The sequence below is a fragment of the Trichomycterus rosablanca genome, chromosome 15 (genome assembly GCF_030014385.1).
Source record: "Trichomycterus rosablanca isolate fTriRos1 chromosome 15, fTriRos1.hap1, whole genome shotgun sequence".
In the NCBI taxonomy this organism is placed as follows: Eukaryota; Metazoa; Chordata; class Actinopteri; order Siluriformes; family Trichomycteridae; genus Trichomycterus; species Trichomycterus rosablanca.
In genome coordinates this window covers 16,005,404-16,026,168 of record NC_086002.1, presented here as the reverse complement: position 1 = coordinate 16,026,168, position 20,765 = coordinate 16,005,404, and the positions used below count along the sequence as shown (strand labels likewise).

Here is a 20,765-nt window from a genome sequence, read left to right as displayed (position 1 = left end):
GCTGTAATGATGCTCAAAGATGGAAATGATTAGAAATAAATACCTCACATCTATAGATAAATAACTCTCTGTACATCTACAAGAGCTAAAGAGTGTATTTAAGAAGAAAACAGCAACAGCTTACAACATGTTCAGAGACATACTGGTTACCTGCTAGTGTGAAAGTATTCTTTCCATCAGCATCAAAACACAAAAAGAGGATTTTGAATCTCAGCTCTGCTAATGGTCAAGTGGGCGCCTACATGAACAGTGATTGGCTTGTCCGAAGGAGGGAGGGCAGCAGGGCTTCCTGCTGGCTGATTGATGGTGCCTGTAAAATGAGACGGTGCATGAGAGATACAGATCCTAATATGAACCCGCCTCGAGCATGTGAAAAGAAGTGGTCGGTACTACACACGCCAGATTGCGGCTCTCCTAGATCAGAAGTGGAGGTCTGCAGCAGTAGAAGCAAAAATACAAGACTAGAAAGGGAGGAAAATGGAGAGGAGGGGGTGCATAAAGAGAAAATGTAAATAGAGGAAATGCTTGTTTCTTTTTAGAACGTATAAATAAATAAATAAAACTGTGAGGTAATGAAAAAAGATGAAATATACTAGGTTGTAAAACAGTTTGACTCTAAACAATGCAAACACACTTCTTCAAAAAATACACAACTCACAGTAAACACATTTTAAGTGTTTTATGTAAAAGAAGATTAGGTAAATCATTTACTTTTAAAGAGAAAGCTGTAGTAAACACCATCTAAAGCTTCTAACACAAAACTAAACTAAACTGTCAGACTAAATCTATGGTCATGTTCAGCATCAGTATCAGTTCAGCATCATTGAGTCATCTGTTCTCCAAGCCTTACACTGACAGTCAGGAGTTCAAACTGTAACTTTCAGAGGTGAAGCTACAGCAGTCTGGAGCAGGTCAGCCACTTCTGGCTGTAAAAGTAAAACTTATAAGTGCTGACATGATCAAAATCCTAAAAATCTGTTATATGTACATAATGGAGGTATTCTAGTCACCACAAGAGTTAATTAGGCTCAGATTTAAACCATACAGAAGTTTCTGCTGGTTCTCAACCCACATCGTTATTTCTTTCTCTTCTGAAAAGCTTTTGCTTCTTTCTGCAGCAGTTTAATGTCTTCCTTCTCACTATCCTCCGACTCCGGCACATACTCAGAGTCTTCGTCCACCTCTTCTTCCTCACTGTTGTCATAAATGAAGCTGTCCTCATAACGGTCTTCATCTTCTTCATCGTTGTCGTCTGGTGGAGGCTTGTTTGCTGCTGAATGCAGAAAAATAAGTGAACCTTAATCAAGTACATCAGTGCACATTAGAGCTAAACCACTGCATTAGACAATGCAACCTTACTGAGGAGTGAAAACCGTTAAAAAAGTGCTTTTTACAACTAGAATAGCAACTAGAATAAACAGCTAAAATCATCTGCACCATCTAAATATACAGTAATAAAATAACTCACATGGGACATTTTACTACTAGACAATCACTTTTATTGTTGTGATTTGTAATTTGTAATTGAAAATTCTATTAAATACTCTCAGCTAATCACTATTGGAAACATTGAGAATGTGATGGTTACAGCTAGAATCCTCACCAATGTGATGGTTACAGCTAGAATCCTCACCAATGTGATGCATATACATAGTACAGATTTCATCAGATGATTTGCTGAGAATCAATAAAACTATTAGTTTAGTATTGTTTAGTTTTTAATGCCATGTCTGCACTTGGGCTATGTTCATGGCGGGAAAGGTTGTAATATGTCTTTTTTTTTGCTTTTATGTTGTATTTAGTAAAGTTGTATCTGTTGTCTATGTATGTCCATTATATGTATTGCTTTAGTTTTGTTACTGACAGGACATTAAGGAGTGTTTTTGTTTTGTTTGTTGTTTGTTTGTTAAGTAGTTCCTTTATGGTCTTTGGTGTTAGGATCTGTTCTCTCGTGGTCATAAATTACATATTCTAGCATTAAATATTTTATTGTAAGCTGTGTTTGGCATGCTGCACAATATGGGGCAGCTTCACCTTTTATCAGATAAATGTGTGTTATTGTGTGTAATGTGTGGTGTGTTTTCGATTTGTTTTGAAATTTGTTCTTGGTTTTTGAGTTTATTATCTCATTGCCCAGAAGCCCACTGTGTCCTGGTATCCAGCATAAGATGATGTTATAATTGTGTTGGTCAATAAAACGTATATAAATCTGACAATAATCCATCAGATAATTCATTACCTCAAAGTAAAAGCACAGTCACCATGTTTTTAGTGTGTTGACTGATGGCAGCTGGTAAAAAGCTGCTGAGGGCCTGGGTTTACTCCTCACCTCCTGTCACTGTCTGTGAGGACTTTAACATGGTCTCCCTATGTTCACATGCCCTTCTTTTGGGAAGTCCTCCCAAAACATGTAGTAGTTGGATTAGCTGTTATGTCCTCGCCTCTACCCAGGAGGAACGTATCTACACTTTATTGCTTTATCATCTTTAGATTCTAAGTAGGTATAAATGGATGATATAATTGTAGCAATGAATGTGGCGGAAATAGTAACTTAGCATTTTGCCTTGTAGTGTTTTTTTAAATGTATTTACTCAAACTATTAGAGTGAGAGACTTCTAATATGTGTTAGCTGCGTTAGCCTTATAGCTACAGTACAAAAACTAAAAAGTAGAAAATTTTGTAAATCATACTTGTGGCCGCAGCATCCTTGTAATAATTTCCACACAAATAATGCCCATTGTAAATGTTTAAGAATGCTAAAATCAATTGCTTTATTTTAATGACGTCATTAGATAGTTTTTTTTGCATGTCTAATCCGACCACTGCTTGTTGCAACTTATGTTCATCAGCTTATGGAATAAGGTTAAAAAATTTGAAATATAGAAATATAGTGTTGCTTCAGGTTTCATGTGTGTGCACAGTTCAACTTGGTGAATAAATGCTCAATTTTAATCTGGTGTTTTATCTAGAATTTAACCTGAATATTTATTTTTGTAGCTGTAGATTTAGTAGCAATACAAAATCACGATGAAAGTAAACGATAAATTATCTAATAAATTATGTACTGAGCATCTGAATAAAATCTCTGCTTTTTCAGTCCATTTTCTCCAGCTATGATCACATAAATTTCAATCAGGTTATCAAAGAGCAGTGAGTATAGAGGCCAGAGCAGTGCCCTTTTCTCCAGCTCTTGATGCCAGGCTTTGTACAGAGTAGGTGTGAATAATAGGCATTGCCCACCATGGAGCCACTCAAAGCCTTGCTTCTATCACCATCTAATCAAAGCTGTGGGTTAATGTTCAGTGTCTCAGAGCACAACCAATAAAAAAGGGAATTTTTTTTTTACTGTTCTTTACTACATCTTATTTGTTTCGTTAATTTTGGGTTGTTTATCGTTTTTCCAGATGTAGTGAAGTATGCATGTTTGGGACATGGTCCAAACTGTCTGCTCATTTTAAAGTTTCGTTTGTTTAAATTTGGCACTACACCAAAGCCGTACAATAAGAAATAAATAAGAGATTATTAAAAGTACAAACCTGGAGGTTTGGTGTGTTTGTACTCTTTTTTGTGTAGAGGATTCTTCCTGAAAAAAAAAAATCAATAATTTTAGTTACATTAACATTAGTTACATTACAATAACTATTACTGCAAAAAATAAAATGCATAAAGATTTTTACAGCTTGTTTGTAGTCAGCTGTTTTTTATCAGAAATAAGCTTGTATATGTTAGTTAATTAAAGTTATTAATAAGACGTTATTAATTAAACATGCCTAAATCTTCATATATTAACATCCAACATTAAGCCATGTAAAACATTCAGAATAATGTATCTTGAACGTATACAGGTCTTGTAAAGTAATGTTATAAATTATGCTGAGATTCCTATTTTAGTCATATCTATCACAAACAGGCACATAAATTAAGAATACAAATGTGCAATCTTTATATCCTGGGTAAGAATGGACTGTACTAAAAAGCTTAAGACTTTTATTGTGGCATTGTTACAGGATGCCACCTTTCCAACAACTTAGTTCGTTAGTTCGAAACCTCGTCCTCACTAGAACCGCCCCATCACCTGAATTTGCTATTATTATTATGTGGAAATGTCAAAATGATTGTCTGTTCTCAGTTGCTTACTGCAGAGTACCAAACCACATATGACTGGAGGCAACATTATCACATAAGACTGTTTGCTGGGATCTTTGTGCACTTTGTTTATTAGGCTGAGCAGCTACAAAATTATAATATAATTATAATAGTTCATGCTCCTAATTTTAAACCATACAATTTTCACCAATAATAATGTTCCAAACCGGAAACGTTTATTCCCTGCTGGAACCAAGGAACTATGGATTTTTTTCAGCATGAACCATAAATTGCCTTCAGCACAAGCTCAGTACAGAAATGGTCTGGTGTTAAATTCACCAAAAAAGATACACCACTGTAGTGTTGCTCTGATACTTACAACAGAAACATTTCAGATCATCTTAGCCATTATACTGCATTAACCAAACCTACCTGTAGCAATCAGTACCATAGGGGCACTCTGGCTGATCATCATCTTTGTCATTGTCATTCTGTTCTTCCTCATAGTCATCATCTTCTGGGTGACTACACTCCTGAAAATGGATCGGATTTTTTCTGGAGAGAAACAATAACGACAAATTACTGTCAGACACGAGAAACCACTGCAACACATTGCAACAACAGTAATGGTTCATCTGTGAAAGTCGCATCTTACTGATTGGGTTCCTCCGAGAGCCTGAGCATCTAACAGCATGTAATCCAGTTTAAATTGTGTGTGATTTAGTGTGAAACAGAGCAATCTGCTCTGTTTTACCTTTCCTCATGATTCACTACAGGTTTTAACAAGAAGTGCCTTGCAATCAGAAAATCTCAAAGAATAGTTAATGGATAAAGTATGTCACATGCCATGGGCTGCTTTCCCCTGGATAACCCACATGCTTTCAGCATTTTGCAATAAAACACTGTAAGGAGTAAAACAGTACAAGGTTCTGTTATATCCAAAAAACATAAAGCCAATTTGATCAGAGTAATTGTACATGTTCAAATTCCCCTTTTTAACCAAAAAAGGAAAAGCAAACACAGAACATGGTCAGCATGCTGTAAAGGGATATCTGATGACCAAACCTAGTAATTTAATTATCATTAAGAAACTCTTACTGCCGTTGACTTTAACTTAATTCTTTTGTTTCTTTGCAGTTTTACAAACTTTTTCTTGTGTTATCTATGGGTTTAGGTTAGATCATAGAGCTCCATATTATCAGTATTTAAATCAACCATAAATGACTTACTTTTTCATTGTGCTAAGTTCCCAGTACATTAACACTATTATACAATTAAACAAAGAAAAACATTAAAAGTATGTAAACAAAAAAAGACTCGAGAAAGTAAATAGATGTGCAAGAAAATGAAGGATGACAAAGAAATGTTGGAATAAAAGGGATTAAAAAGAAAAAAAGACAAACTGACAAAAAAAGAAAGCAATAAAAGACTGGATAAAGGATTTAGCAATGCTTAATTCTACTATTAGTACCTATAACAAGAGGCACCATATGGACATGGTGTCCTGTGCTGAACTTTGGTCTTTGTGTTCATTGCCGGCTGCTGTCCGTTCTCTGAAGATTTCTTATCCTCCTGTGAGTTGTCCGAGCTTTCCACTGCTGAAGCTGAGCTTCCAGTTCTTGACTTGAGAGTGCTCTCTGTTCTGTTCTGTTCTCTTTCTTCATCCTTCTTTTTCTTTATTTCTTGTACATCAACCTTTTTATCTTTGACTGACCTCTCTTGGCTTGTCTTAGGCTCGGAAGCTTGGTCCTGATCAAAATGTTGTCATAAAAAGACAAGGTATGTTACATATTAATTAAAACAGGTCAGTGGTTTTCTGTATTTTAAATGTATTTGCAGTTTAACATTAATAATAATTTCAATACATTTCCATGCATCAAGAAAATAATGAAATTTCCAAAACAGACTTTTAATGGAACTTTAATGGAAGGACAGCTGACTGGGCACACTATAAACACTAGCCAGCAACATTTCTAGTACAATATGGCATCTTTGAGCAAGAAAGATGCATTGATTTTTGTTTGGGCTCCTAAAAAGTATTAATGAAGAGCAGAACTTTAAACTGGCATACTGCTATACTGACCCACTCTTTACCACACTCATATTGTTATGCAGTATATAATGAACGATGGAAGAATAATCATGTGTGACAGATATGTGGTAGTTCAATGCATCATGGGATTAGTAGTTCATTCAAATTTAAATTATAACAGCTATAGCCAAATTTACTTCTCAGCGTATCAAGATAATTGTTCTCAGGTGACATGACGGTGGTGTTCTGAAAATGAAATGCCCATGAAAATAAATTATGCCATGCTGATATTACAAATCTAACAGTGTATCACGTTGGCACAGTTGGTAAAGTAGATGCAGTACAGCAACATGGTTCCTGAGGTCTTGGGAATAATCCTTGTTTTAGGTCACTGTATGTGACTGTATTTTCCCCATGTCCACGTGGGTTTTCCCTGGGTACTCTGGTTTACTTTCACCTCCCAAAAATATGCAAAAGATGTATTGTCTATACTAAATTAACCTTACGTGTAAAGTATGTGAGTAAGTGCTGCCATGTGATTAATTAACATTCTGTTCGAAGGGGAATCCTTCCTCGTTGTGAATTAGTAAAAAATACTTTTGTGCATGCGAGTTTAGTCATTTTTTTACTTTCTGTTTTTCTGAGAACTGTAAATTTACAGACAGACAATTGGAAACACATTACAGGCTGAATCCAGCATAAATGTCATTTCTGACGTCTTCAAATTCATTGTTCCTGGGTTCTAGTGTACCTGGCTGTCCTCTGTGTCACTTGTCAGTCTCCTTGCTCTCTTTCTTGGCATCTGTTCTACCTCACTGCACTCTTCCTCCACCCCCTCACCTTCTTCATCATCGTCATCTACAGACAATGAGACCTCTAGTCTGCCCTGGGCTCGCTTGGGTCCAGCTGTGCGTTTTGATGAAGATGTGTTTCGGGCAGGCTGCAATGGAACTCGCTTAGTTGCTGTTGAAGGGGAGAAATAAATCACAAGAGACAGTGTCAAATAAGAATCAGGAGCAGCTATTTGCTTTGCATGTGCACATCCTTTTCATACACTGTTCTTTCAGGAGCAGGAATTTGTTGTTATGCATTACAAATGTGGTTGTGTAGGGAGAGTAACCATTAAAACCTATTATTTCAAAGCTCTTTACAAACATTTCAAAGCTCTTTCTGATATTAAAATTGGCCAAACATGACTGCTCCCCTCTACAAACTCAACTGAACCTGATGAAAGATCTGTTGTACGAATATAGTTAGGCTTCTTTTTTCCCCCCAATATGTTAGATGATCTATTAACTTATTTTCACATGCAAAATCATCAAAAAATGAAAATAGGTCTTAAAACAATATTATTATTTATTATTATTATTTACTGCATAATAAGGTTTTGCTATATTGCACATACCACTTTGCAGTGAAACAGGCATGACAGTTGGCAGACAGATAATGTGAGTATGTGAATTTTTTCTCTGAAAAGGACAGAATAAATAAGTGTTTGTCTTTTTGTGGGAAAGATGCACAGCAAATGCTGCCAAACTGAGATCTTATCAGTCTACAAATCTCCATACAAAGGCTCAAACCTGACTGTAAAGATTCCACACATTTATTTATTTAAATAAAATAAATATGCAGTAATATATATCCTTATAAACAGACAGACAGACAGACACACACACACAACCCCATTTCCGGAAAAGTTGGGACGTTTTGTGAGTTAAAATAAATCTGTGTGCAGAGGAAATATTTCTGATGTTTTCACAGACCAACATATTGCACTTTGTATTTATACAAAAAATATCCAACAACGCATCTCAGTAATGATCTCCTCTTTCAGCTTATGTGACAGTTCCTTAGTTTTCTTTAGTTTTCGACACTCCCCGATGCTCTGAACCAATTCTTTGCCCGGTTTGAAACTCAGAATGCAAAGTCAATGCAAGCAAAGCAGCAGGTCCAGATGGAGTTCCCGGCCGGGTGCTGAAAGCATGTGCCGACCAGCTTACAGAGGTGTTTACCAGCATATTCAACCTCTCACTCCAACATGCTGCTGTCCCAACGTGTCTCAAATCCTCCACCATCGTTTTTGTACCCAAGAAATCAGCTTCATCATACCTGAATGACTATCGTCCAGTGGCTCTAACACCCATAGTCATGAAATGCTTCGAGAAGCTGGTGCTTTCACACATCAGAACAGTCATCCCACCTGACCGACCAAATCGCTTCACAGAGGACGCCATCACAACAGCACTCCACACCGCACTGACACATTTGGAGGAACCTGACAGCTATGTGAGGATTTTATTTAACACGATCATCCCCAATAAACTGGTCAGCAAACTGATGAACCTGGGCCTGAATTCCTCAATGTGTACCTGGATTATGAATTTTCTCACTGGACGTCCACAAAAGGTCAAAATTGGCAACCACACCTCCTCCACCCTCATCCTAAACACAGGAACTCTGCAGGGTTGTGTGTTAAGCCCTATGCTTTTCACACTTTTTACACAGGACTGTACCCCCATTCACAATTCCAACAGAATAATTAAATTTGCAGATGACACAACTATAGTTGGACTGATCTCCAACAATCATGCGATGGCCTACCGGCAGGAGGTAGCTCACTTGTCTGATCTTCTTCTTCTTCACCAGCTGACGTGGACCGTTAACAGCTCACACCTGATTAAGAAAGCTCAACAAAGACTCTTTTTTCTCAGGAAGCTGAAAAAGGCCAAACGACCACAGAAACTACTAGTAAACTTTTACAAGAGCACAATACAAAGTATTCTGACCAGCAATTTCACAGTGTGGTATTCAAGCTGCACTGCCGCTGAGCGTAAGGATCTGCATCGCGTAGTGAAAACAGCTCAGCGGATTATTGGCACAGAACTTTAACACCTGGACGTGTTGTATGCTGGCCGACTGAGGGAGAAGGCTAGCAGCATCATCAAAGACACCACACACCCTGGACAAACACTGTTCCAGCTACTACCCTCAGGCAAACGATTCAGGACAATAAAAGCACGCACAAATAGACTAAAGAACAGCTTTTTCCCTAGAGCTGTGGCCTCCATCACACACCACAGAACTGAAAAAGACTGAGCACACACACAAACACAGGACTACGAGTCACACACGGACTATGCAGCATTTGCACACACAGTTAGTATTTAATATTTAAAGCTAAAATGTAAATTCAATTAAAAGTGCAAAGATCTTTATTTTTATCTTATTTTTTTTGGAGTGTAAATAATTTTCTGTGTGATTACCATTACTGCCTTTCTTCTACTGCTGCTACTCTATTGGAGAGATGCCACTCAAAATTTCATTGTACTTGTGTATAGTGACAATAAAGATTCTATTCTATTATATTCACCATGGTTGCAACACACCGTAAACACACGAATCTCTGGGTAGTGTTATATAACACATTACAGCTGAAACAACTAAAGGGTGGTTATTGAGTTTTTAATGGTTCAATCATTTTGTAACTCAACTTTAGGTTCTACAGACTAGAAGCCAGTTTTAAGGTCAGCAATATTATGTAGGGGTTGAATTGTGGTGACATGGATATTAAAAAAAACATCATGCTACTCTAAAATACTACATCATTCATTTTCTCTGTGTGGTTCAACTAATAAAGACTTTATTTTAAGTAAAATCTAGCTCTGCAGAAAAGTCACTTTCTGTTGAGTAGATTAAATCCACATGCTTAAAGATCTGAATAAGTATTATAACTAAGTCATAATTTTAAAAGTCATTAAAACATAAATAAGAGCAGGGAAGTGCTATACAACTCTTAATTAACCTTTGAACCTATTAATAGGCTTATATTAAACTCACAAATGTGCCCTGGCATTTTAAATCAATTAGCCATAAAACCATGCAGGTGCTGTGAGAGAGAAGGGTGAGCCAGAATGCAAACTAATCAGGCTTTGTTTCCAAGCATAATTACCCTGATAGAATCAAAGCCTGAACATAAGAGACCCGTTGCTCTCGCCCACTCGTCTTTCTCATTTCTTTCATTGCCAAGGCAAGCATAGCTAATTTGCTTTCCTGACATCTGCTTACAAACAGTAGGCAAAGTTAAATAGCATGTTTTTTTCCTTTCCTAAGCGATATGAGCTGTTTTTGGAACAGTGTACCACTGTTGTGTTACGCCTGCAGTGAACAGATCATTCTTTTCTGATACCTTTTGTCACTGAAGGGTTTGGGGTCACAGGAGTGACGCTCATCATCCAGGCAGGAAGAACTCTTTTTTTCTGAGGTGTTAAAGGGTCTGGCTTATCAGCTTTACTTGTACTGGGAAGATCACCACCAACCTTAAACACAGAGTTAAATAACATCCCTAAATTACCCTGAACTCAAATACACATTTTATATTCCACTGGCAAATACTCATCAACCCCCAACCCAAACCCCAAAATTATAACAGTACATTTATTTCATTTGAAATTCATCTTTTTACCAGCACTTAATCCTGGTACATTGCAGGGCTTTAGACAGAGAAACAATCATACCTGTGTATAGATGCCCAGCTGATAGTGGCTACCCAGTGGTAGTGGGCTAGTGTAATTTACTGCTGCGCCACTTGAGCATAAATGACAGACTGGCAAGGTCACGCAGGCACACTTTCTTTTGTTGTTTTATTTTGGCTTTATTTTTGTAGGTCGCTGTTGAAACATCCAGATTTCTATTCTCTTATATGTTCTTGTTACATCAGTACATTTATTTTTCCTTTAATGGCATATAATGTCCCACTACCATTTGTAAAGAATCATTGTCTTCTAATTGTTTGCTAATAACAAAGATTAACTTAAAAAAAAGCTGCTGGAAAATTAGTGGTACTATCCACACTAAAGCACACTTTACACCATACTGTATGTATTCCCATTATTAATAAAAGTATAAATAAATACTGTTGCAGAAATCTTACAATCACCATGACATTTATGTTCCTAAAAGGTGTATGCAAGCTTTTAACTTCAACTGTATGAGTGTACTGCGAACATGCTTGGGAGTGGGGGTGATTTTATGTTCCATCATTTTTATTACTGATATTTATGTTTACCTGCTCAGGGAATGCAGATGGAAATGTGATCACCGGTAAATCTCGTGCAAACCTTCTGTCCTCACTCAAGATGAATGTTTTTGTACATAGTCATTGATTAACTTAAACAGATTTTTACTAGATTTACTTTCAAAACAGATTCACTTTCACTAATTCACTAGTTTATAATGATTATGGTTATTTATTGTTGTTGTTTATTCTGTGTGTTTTTGTGGATTCTGCAATGAAACTTCATTCCTAAGTCGCTGTCTTCAATTTTGCATACGTTTTTCCTATTTTATTTTAAGCATTTATTTTACTCTTTCTGTTTCTTCTTCTTGTTCCTCAGCCTTTGTCCCGTTTTTAGATTATGAGGTCGGCATTTCCGGCTTCTTCCCGTTAGGGGTTGCCGGCGGGATTTGGCACAGTTTTTACGCCGGATGCCCTTCCTGACACAACTCTCCCTATTCATCTGGGCTTGGGGCCCGCACTACAATGCACTGGTTTGTGCATCTAGCGGCTAGGTATCTATAGGACAATTTAGTGTTTCCAGTTAGCCTGGTGGTATGTTTTTGGACTGAGGGAGGAAACCGGAGCACCTGGAGGAAACCCACGCGGACACGGGGAGAACATGCAAACTCCGCACAGAAAGGACCCGGACCGCCCCACCTGGGGATCGAACCCAGGACCTTCTTGTGCTACCCACAGTGCTACCCACTAAGCCACCGTGCCGCCCTATTTATTTTACTCTTTAATGAGTAATAACTATAAGGGTGCATTGGTCCTAAATTAGAAGCTACAGTTTACACTGCGATCCCTTGATGATGTTACAGTTAGTAAGTCCAGATGGTCTCTTTCAGGCTTTAAATGTGTTTACCAGCTTTATTCTACAAATGATGATCTGCAATTTTCAGACAAGTGCAGACAAGCCAAAATTTATTTGTTTGATGTGCACTCCTGGAAAATGTCTGTGGGGAAGTTAAGCTCTTGTTACAGAGTAAACATAGGCACAGTACAACCATTAACTAGTTTTAATATTTAGTTTTCGCTTTTTTATTTAAATATTTTGGTAACAGTCACATCATTTCTTTTTTATTATTTGGTTAGCCTTTCCTTTGCCTTAATACCAGTGCCTGTCTTGTCAAGTATGGACTCCCAATGTTCCATTATGCTGGTCAACCAAGACAGATTTAGACTTATGCAGCCTACAGTTATAACCGACACACTGCAGTGTGATCATGCACAATGGTGCTGATTGATTTAACTTTAATGCACCCCCCTACCTTGTGCTTGCACAACACCTTGAACACAATTTAGCCATCTGTCTTAAAAAAATTGCTATAGTCAATTATAAATGCAAACAAGGAATAAAGAGGTCATGCAACAAAGGTAATGCAATAATGCATACACCAAATAGGCATAACATTATGACCACTGACAGGTGAAGTGAATAACACTGATTATCTTTTTATCACGGCACCTGTTAGTGGGTGGGATATATTAGGTAGCAAGTGAACAATTTATCCTCAAAGCTGATGTGTTAGAAGCAGGAAAAAAGGGCAAGTGTAAGAATTTGAGTGAGTTTGACAAGGGCCAAAATGTGATGGCTAGACAACTGGGTCAGGGCATCTCCAAAACTGCAGCTTTTGTGGGGTGTTTCCAGTCTGCAGTGGTCAGTATCTATCAAAAGTGGTCCAAGGAAGGAACAGTGGTTAATCCGCGACAGGGTCATGGGCGGCCAAGGCTCACTGATGCAAGTGGGTAGCAAAGACTGGCCCAGGTGTTCCGATCGAACAGACGAGCTACTGTAGCTCAAATTGCTAAAGAACTTAATGCTGATTCTGATAGAAAGGTGTCAGAATACACAGTACATCACAGTTGCAAGGCTGTTTTGGCAGCAAAAGGGAGACCAACACAATATTAGGAAGGTCGTTATAATGTTATGTCTGATCGGTGTAATGTTTTACATCAGCATATTAATATTTTAATATGGGTTTATTTAGGACCCAAATTCAATTTCTTTGGACAAAGAGGTCAGTCACAATAAACACTGAAATCCAACGGCTGTCATGACATACATGTTCATTACTTTTGTATGTAAATGTGAAACACTGTAACTTTAGCTCCAAAGCTAAACAAAAGTTATTTTGCTATTAAAAGCTATTCTTCAATAAATCTATATTGACCAGCTACAAATCTTCAAATAAATATTATACATTATTATACATAAAATGATTCAGGTATAGATGAATGTAAACTCTCTAAACCTTACCTGGCTGCTGGAGTAAGGGTCTGGCATGTATGTCTCTGTTTGTGTTGCAGTGAGAGACAGACTGTTCTTGGCTTGTTGAGTGCACGCTAGCATCTCTTCACATGATCGAGAAAATTTAGAGTTCTGCTCAATTTGCGTCTCTATTTCCATCTCATCCTCAAAACCCTGGCTGTTCCTGTTACAGATAAAGACACATGGAAGCACAAACAGGTTTCTGATCCAAATATTTTCTCAGTTAATGTTTTTACATTATTTAATGGTATCACATTTGTCATGAAGTGGTGTGTTAGCTTGGATAGAATGGAATGGAAAAAGCAGATGGAATGCCATTATTTGTCATTTTTACATTTATTTCATTTTAATTTATTTATTTTTTTATTTTACATCATGTCTACAGTACCTTGAAATGTTTAAAAAAATGCACCTAAGAATTGGGCTAAACAGTATGACAACATGGCCCTGGCGCTATAATAGCCTCCACTATTCTGTGAGGGCTTTTTACTAGATTTTTGAATTTCATGGATTCCCTTTTATTTACCCACAAAATCATTTGTAAAACTAGGCACAAATTTAGTTAATTAGTTAATTTTAGTTAGATCCAGGCCTAGTTAAAACTAGTCTTGTTGAGCTAATCTTATCTATAACAAGTAATTCTATACTGTGTTTTTCATACAGTGAAATTCATTAAATCCTGTTGTCCAAACAGCCTCAGCAGCTCTACTACAACTCTACTACAGTTTTGTACAGCATTCAATCTTCTTCTCAGGTTTTATTACACAACACTTTATTTTTATAACACTGCTAATGTCATTCAATGTGAAAATGTCATATTCTAAAAAACTCTTGTAGTACATGTAATTTGAAATCAGGTAATTACAGAACATGCTCAGTCTGATGTAATATCATGTTTGTGAATGTTAAACTTGATACTTTAAAAAGGCACCACAGCAATCACCATCTGTGGAATCGGTGGAATGGGCAGCTCAGGTTTGTAAACTGTATCCAGAAAACATAAATTTGTCTGCTAGTTTAATACCAATCTGAGCAATAAATATTCCTTCTGTATCTCAACACAGTGATTCCATAGAAACAGATATGGTCAGTCAAGCAGCATTTTATTGCATGTAAAAAACATCTTGAATCATATATTCATTGTAACATGACAGCACCAATTACCATCGTTTATCTTTACTATCAGTGCATGTGCCATGTGGGATTGTAAAGTATTGGTTGGCTGATATTCCTATTCACATCTGATGTTTGCTTTTCTTGGTTTCGTCTGATGTTGCAAGCAACTCAAGATTTCTGAACTGGTTACTCACTGGTCCCTCCAAGCTTTATTCAGTCATAATAAACAAACATACTGCTTAATGTTTTGTATTTATTGAACAACTATATTTTTTGGATTTATAGTTTAGGTAATAAAAATATATATTCTTTTCTATTTAAATCTGGTACAGCCTCTTTTAGCAGCAACAATATTTCAGTACCTCCTACAGCGGTGGGGAAAATTTTACAACACTGAAATTGATGGCATCTAAATGGGCCTACAACAACATATTTCCTTTTTTGAATTATCCTGGTGTTTATTTTAAGCTTTAATGCCTTTTTTGCAATCTTTATTCATCCTTAGGTCTTTGAGCCACCCTGAGATTCTTCTGTTAACATATTCATATAATTTGAAATCAGCTATTTTCCCCAAAGTTTCTAAGTTGTCTAGGTCCTAAGGCAGCACATTCCTAGGTCTTGTTGTTAGTAAGCAGTGTCTTTAACTGCCCACAGAACAGTGCTCAGGGAAACAATGCAGTTACCCTTGGTTTCTTTATCATCTTCAATATTCATTGCATTTTGTACTCTCTAATCTTTGCAAGATGCACGCTCCTTGAAAAAGTAGCAACAGAACAGAATTTTCCCCATTTGTTGTCTTATTATGGCCAACTGACCAACAGCACTGCTTGAGATTCAAACCTTTGATCACAGCAGTAGTGGGGTAGAGTAATAAATAAAGTTGTCCTGGTATATCAGTGAGTTTTGGTAATGTGTTTTTGTGGTAAATAACTGCCATACCTCGGTGTGCCTTCAGTCTTTGAAGAATGTACTTTATAAATGTATTTTCCTGGCAGGAGGGAGAAGATGGATCCATCTTTTAAGCAATGCCATTTATCCTTTTCCAAGGGGTGAGGGGCTTCCTCCAGAGAAGCTTGGATGAAACAGGGATTCACATGAGTCTGCAGAGAACCAAAATTTGAAAGTCACCCTGAAATCAATTGCGTGCAATAACCAGATTTTTATTAATACTTCTGATCATTATGATTTATAACTAGTCTCTTTATCCTGGTCAGGGTCAAAGCTGATCCAATTACAAAGCCTATTCTGGAAACACTGGACACAACAGTCTGAAAATACACCCTAATCAGAGCATTAAAGAGCATCACATGGCATCACACACTCACTCATACCATGGAGCAGGCTGGAGTAGCCAGTTCAACTACTGCCGTAATTTTGAGAGGTGGGACAAAATCAAGATCCTCAATGTAAACCATTGTGAATACAGGTACAGTGGGGTAAAAAAGTATTTAGCCAGCCACTGATTGTGCACGTTCTCCTACTTAGAAAGATGAGAGAGGTCTGTAATTTTCATCATAGGTACACTTCAACTATGAGAGACAAAATGAGAAAAAAAATCCAGGAAATCACATTGTAGGATTTTTAAAGAATTTATTTGTAAATTATGGTGGAAAATAAGTATTTGGTCAATAACAAACAAAGCAAGATTTCTGGCTCTCACAGACCTGTAACTTATTCTTTAAGAAGCTCTTCTGTCCTCCACTCGTTACCTGTATTAATGGCACCTGTTTGACCTCGTTATCTGTATAAAAGACACCTGTCCACAGCCTCAAACAGTCAGACTCCAAACTCAACCATGCCCAAGACCAAAGAGCTGTCGAAGGACACCAGGAAGAAAATTGTAGACCTGCACCAGGCTGGGAAGAGTGAATCTACAATAGGCAAGCAGGTTGGTGTGAATAAATCAACTGTGGGAGCAATTGTAAGAAAATGGAAGACATACAAGACCATTAATAATCTCCCTTGGGGTCAAGATCTCATCCCGTGGGGTCAAAATGATCATGAGAACGGTGAGCAAAAATCCCAGAACTACACGGAGGGACCTGATGAATGACCTGCAGAGAGCTGGGACCAAAGTAACAAAGGCTACCATCAGTATACACACTACGTCGAGAGGGACTCAAATCCTGCAGTGCCAGGCGTGTCCCCCTGCTTAAGCCAGTACATGTCCAGGCCCGTCTGATGTTTGCCAGAGAGCATATGGATGATCCAGAAGAGGATTGGGAGAATATCATGTGGTCAGATGAAACCAAAATGGAACTTTTTGGTAAAAACTCAACTCGTCGTGTTTGGAGGAAGAAGAAAAACCCAAGAACACCATACCTACTGTGAAGCATGGGGGTGGAAACATCATGCTTTGGGGCTGTTTTTCTGCAAAGGGGACAGGACGACTGATCCGTGTTAAGGGAAGAATGAACCTCCTTCCATCAGTGAGAGCATTAAAGATGGAACGTGGCTGGGTCTTCCAGCATGACAATGATCCCAAACACACCGCTCGGGCAACGAAGGAGTGGCTCCGTAAAAAGCATTTCAAGGTCCTGGAGTGGCCTAGCCAGTCTCCAGACCTCAACCCCATAGAAAATTTGTGGAGTCCGTGTTGCCCAGCGACAGCCCAAAAACATCACTGCTCTAGAGGAGATCTGCATGGAGGAATGGGCCAAAATACCAGCTACAGTGTGTGCAAACCTGGTGAAGACTTACAGGAAACGTTTGACCTCTGTCATTGCCAACAAAGGTTATGTTACAAAGTATTGAGTTGAACTTTTGTTATTGACCAAATACTTATTTTCCACCATAATTTACAAATAAATTCTTTAAAAATCCTACAATGTGATTTCCTGGATTTTTTTTTCTCATTTTGTCTCTCATAGTTGAAGTGTACCTATGATGAAAATTACAGACCTCTTTCTAAGTAGGAGAACCTGCACAATCAGTGGCTGACTAAATACTTTTTGACCCCACTGTAGATGTAACACTTCCAGACAGTATTCAAAGGCATGGTCATCCCTCTATAAAAGTGCATTGTCAGTAAAAGATTACTGAATATTCATAAACTGATAAGATGCAATAAATAACTGCAGAGTGTTTAAATGTTTTCATGAACAAAATAAACATTTATTTATGAATTTAGTTAAAGTAACCAGCTCATTACGTAATTAGTCATTGATAAGTCTGATAATGTACATTAATGAAACTGTAATTTTTTAACATGCTTTTAAAAGTTCCTTTATTTCTCTTTAATAATCTACCTTTAGAGTGGTGGTGAATCCGATTCTGGGACCAGTCCATTGTAGACCATAACACAATCACCTCCCTTAATTACCAACTCACACAGACCCAAGCAAATCAGTGTAGCCAATCAGATTTGTTTGTGGGGTGAAAGAAAACCACATTATGAGAAAGAAACAAGAGCGAAAACATGATATGATAGGTAGCTCTATAATAACTTGTGTTTTATCCTGGCCTCTAGTTACGCTCTGTTATCTGTTTGGAGTTGTCCGTCATGTAATTATTATGTCCACCTAGATTTCCCTGAATACACTGAATGATTTGACCATCTCACAGTATCATGGCACTTAATGATTGAATACTAAATCTGTCCTAGGATTGAGTGAGTTGTTGATAGGTGTGATGCCCTGTAATGTAATGCTGGTGTCCTTTTACATCACGAAATATGCCGGTAAAAAGCACACTCAGCTTAAAAGTGAGTGAGAATGATTTGTGCTAGAGTTTGTGACAGAATAAATGTACTGTAGGGTTAATATGCACAATAACTAATCCATGGAGTTTTTGTGCATTTTTAGTGGTAAAATTCAAAAATATACTCAACCCAAGAAGAAATTACATTTAATGTCTTTACTTCTAAACCAAATACAATATACTCCAAATAATTATCTGATCTGACAACAAAAAGGCATCTACTAGCCTACCAAACCCACAGCCAGGCCAAGTAGACTGACTGAAAGCCTGACTGAAAGAGCTGGAACCACAAAGAAGTAGATTCAGCCTGAGAGGCTTTTCATAATCAAAAACTTTTGATGTCTTTTGATCAAAGGCAGAGCTACTTGTAAGACACTCCAAAATAACATAAGCACCATTAGCAAAACCAGCTTGTGGAAGGACGATGGAACACCTACAGATCTGAGACGAAGCTGGCCATTATTGTTCTCCAGAATCCCGTGGTTCCTGGACACACGTTTGTCACTCACCTGGTTGAAAAGAGAAGAAAAGTGCTAAAATGTTTCCAGATGCACATTTGCTAAATGACAGATAAAATTCATTCAAATTGGAAGAATAGTTCTGCAATTTAAAAAATTCGCAATTATTAAGACATTTACACTTTTATCCAAAGTGACTTAACATTGTGACTAAATACTTTCAAGGGCTATGGGCCCTGCTCAAGGCAACCTAGCAGAGGTGGGGTTTGAACCAGCAACTAAAGCTGCTAAAGTCAAAGCTAAGCTAAAAAGTTTACTTTATGTCACTGCAGTTTTGGTATTTATTTTAATTTTACTAATTTTGGTGATGTAATTATATTAACTTTGGTGATGTAATAATCCAAGTTGCTATATGAACATTTTGACCGAGCATTTTATGTTGTTAAAAAACAACATTGCTATATTGTTTGTTAGTTGTCAAAGATAATTGTGTTGCAAAAATCCACAAGGCATTTTTCTCAAAATGTTTTTTTTTCTGGGTTCAATCCCCAGGTGGGGCGGTCTGGGTCCTTTCTGTGTGGAGTGCATGTTCTCCCTGTGTCTGCGTGGGTTTACTCCGGGTGCTCCGGTTTCCTCGCACAGTCCAAAGACATGCAAGTGAGGTGAATTGGAGATACAAAAATTGTCCATGACTGTGTTTGATATATCCTTGTGAACTGATGAACCTTGTGTAACGAGTAACTATCGTTCCTGTCATGAATGTAACCAAAAGCGTAAAAACATGACATTAAAATCCTAATAAACAAACAAACAAATAAACAATTAAACTTTATCATCCAGTGCTATTTAAAAGCGCATTATTGAGGATTATTTAAATAGGATATAAATTATTGAATTTATCTTAGATTTATTACCAAGAGTGATAAATGTCTGTTTGATTTTTTTAATAGAAAACACATCTCAAAATACTCAACTGGCAAAAACATTGTTGTTTATACAGTAGATAATAACAATAATAATCACCAGTGGTACCACAAAGTCATCTAGTGGCCTTAGTTTGCAATTACAACTGAAGAACATGACTGTATTTGCTGGTACAGTATATTTAAAGATGAGTCATTCTAAATGGTGAGAATGGAGCTGTAGCACAGTTAATAATAGTAATGCTCCACGCACTGGTATTATATCATATATAATATATTATATTTAAGCCATTATTATAATTAATTAATTTTATCGGGACTACAAGTAATATATGACGTACACTTAAATATGGTCCTCTCCCAATGACCGTGTCTCCATAAGGCAGGTCAATGGTCCGACCTCCTTCACCATCCACCAACTCCAGCTCAAAACCAGGCATCCTGAATAGCTCTGTAAAGCTACATTATAACCAACATGCACTGTTACTTGATTTTAGCGTTAATTATAACTTATTCATTTTCTTTTCATCATGTACTCACCTGTTCAGTACGTCGGGTTAATAAGTACTCAAATGTTCAGAAAAATAACCCTGCCATTCTTACAGGAGTTCGCACAAACTTCCGGGCAGCGCTGGGCACTATTAGCGCATGCGCAATATTTGCTTTCATTTTAAAATTCAAAGCAGTTCAAACTTTTAAAACTATTAACCTTCGCGTATTTAAATACACATGTTCTACTACATATATTCCACTGCACACTATGCAGTAATAATTTATTCATTTGAATGGTAAAGTTAGAAAAACAATCTCAATTATAAAATTATCTGTATTAGATTAAATAAAACAAAAGTATGCTAATTAAAAATTAAATTAATTAACATTTTAAACTAGCTAAAAGGGGTTAGCTTAAACTATTCTAACATTTGTAGCACAAATTGTAGCTTTTATGATTATTAATTTTTGTGTTTTTATTGTATTATACTTGACCGCATTGTAAAGCACTTTGTGGCTTGGTCCTAGAAAAGCGCTATATAAATAAACTTTACTTACTTACTTACTTACAAATTGTCGATTATGATGTGTGTGTTCTTGCGTGGTTTGAAACATACGCATGCGCACTAAA

General features: G+C 37.1%; 1 protein-coding gene across 6 annotated transcripts; it reads right to left on the bottom strand.

Moving 5' to 3' along the window:
• Positions 1 to 121: 121 nt before the first annotated feature.
• aplf (aprataxin and PNKP like factor) lies at positions 122 to 20,750 on the bottom strand. Of its 6 annotated transcripts, none has more exons than XM_063010624.1 (12): positions 20,183 to 20,310; positions 19,984 to 20,101; positions 18,699 to 18,770; positions 15,502 to 15,662; positions 13,435 to 13,609; positions 10,305 to 10,434; positions 6,870 to 7,081; positions 5,558 to 5,835; positions 4,519 to 4,641; positions 3,537 to 3,583; positions 1,073 to 1,273; positions 122 to 310 (listed from the first exon to the last, which is right to left on the bottom strand). In XM_063010624.1, the coding sequence occupies exons 2-11, from the start codon at positions 20,080 to 20,082 to the stop codon at positions 1,077 to 1,079; spliced, it is 1,494 nt and encodes a 497-aa protein (XP_062866694.1). In that variant the 5' UTR covers positions 20,083 to 20,101; positions 20,183 to 20,310; the 3' UTR covers positions 122 to 310; positions 1,073 to 1,076. The 6 variants fall into 6 exon arrangements, with proteins under 6 accessions (XP_062866694.1, XP_062866693.1, XP_062866690.1 ...); XM_063010623.1 differs by lacking the exon at positions 122 to 310 and adding an exon at positions 665 to 926; XM_063010620.1 differs by lacking the exons at positions 122 to 310; positions 20,183 to 20,310 and adding an exon at positions 20,693 to 20,750 and having other exon boundaries at positions 665 to 1,273.
• Between the last annotated feature and the right edge of the window lie 15 nt (positions 20,751 to 20,765).

Coding starts and splice junctions, on each gene's coding strand:
- aplf (XM_063010620.1), bottom strand. CDS start 20,082: ATGCCTGGTTTTGAGCTGGAGTTGGTGGATGGTGAAGGAGGTCGGACC. Junction 10,435..13,434: donor ACCCTTACTCCAGCAGCCAG/GTAAGGTTTAGA, acceptor TCTGTGTTTAAG/GTTGGTGGTGATCTTCCCAG. Junction 5,836..6,869: donor GTGACACAGAGGACAGCCAG/GTACACTAGAAC, acceptor CATTTTGATCAG/GACCAAGCTTCCGAGCCTAA.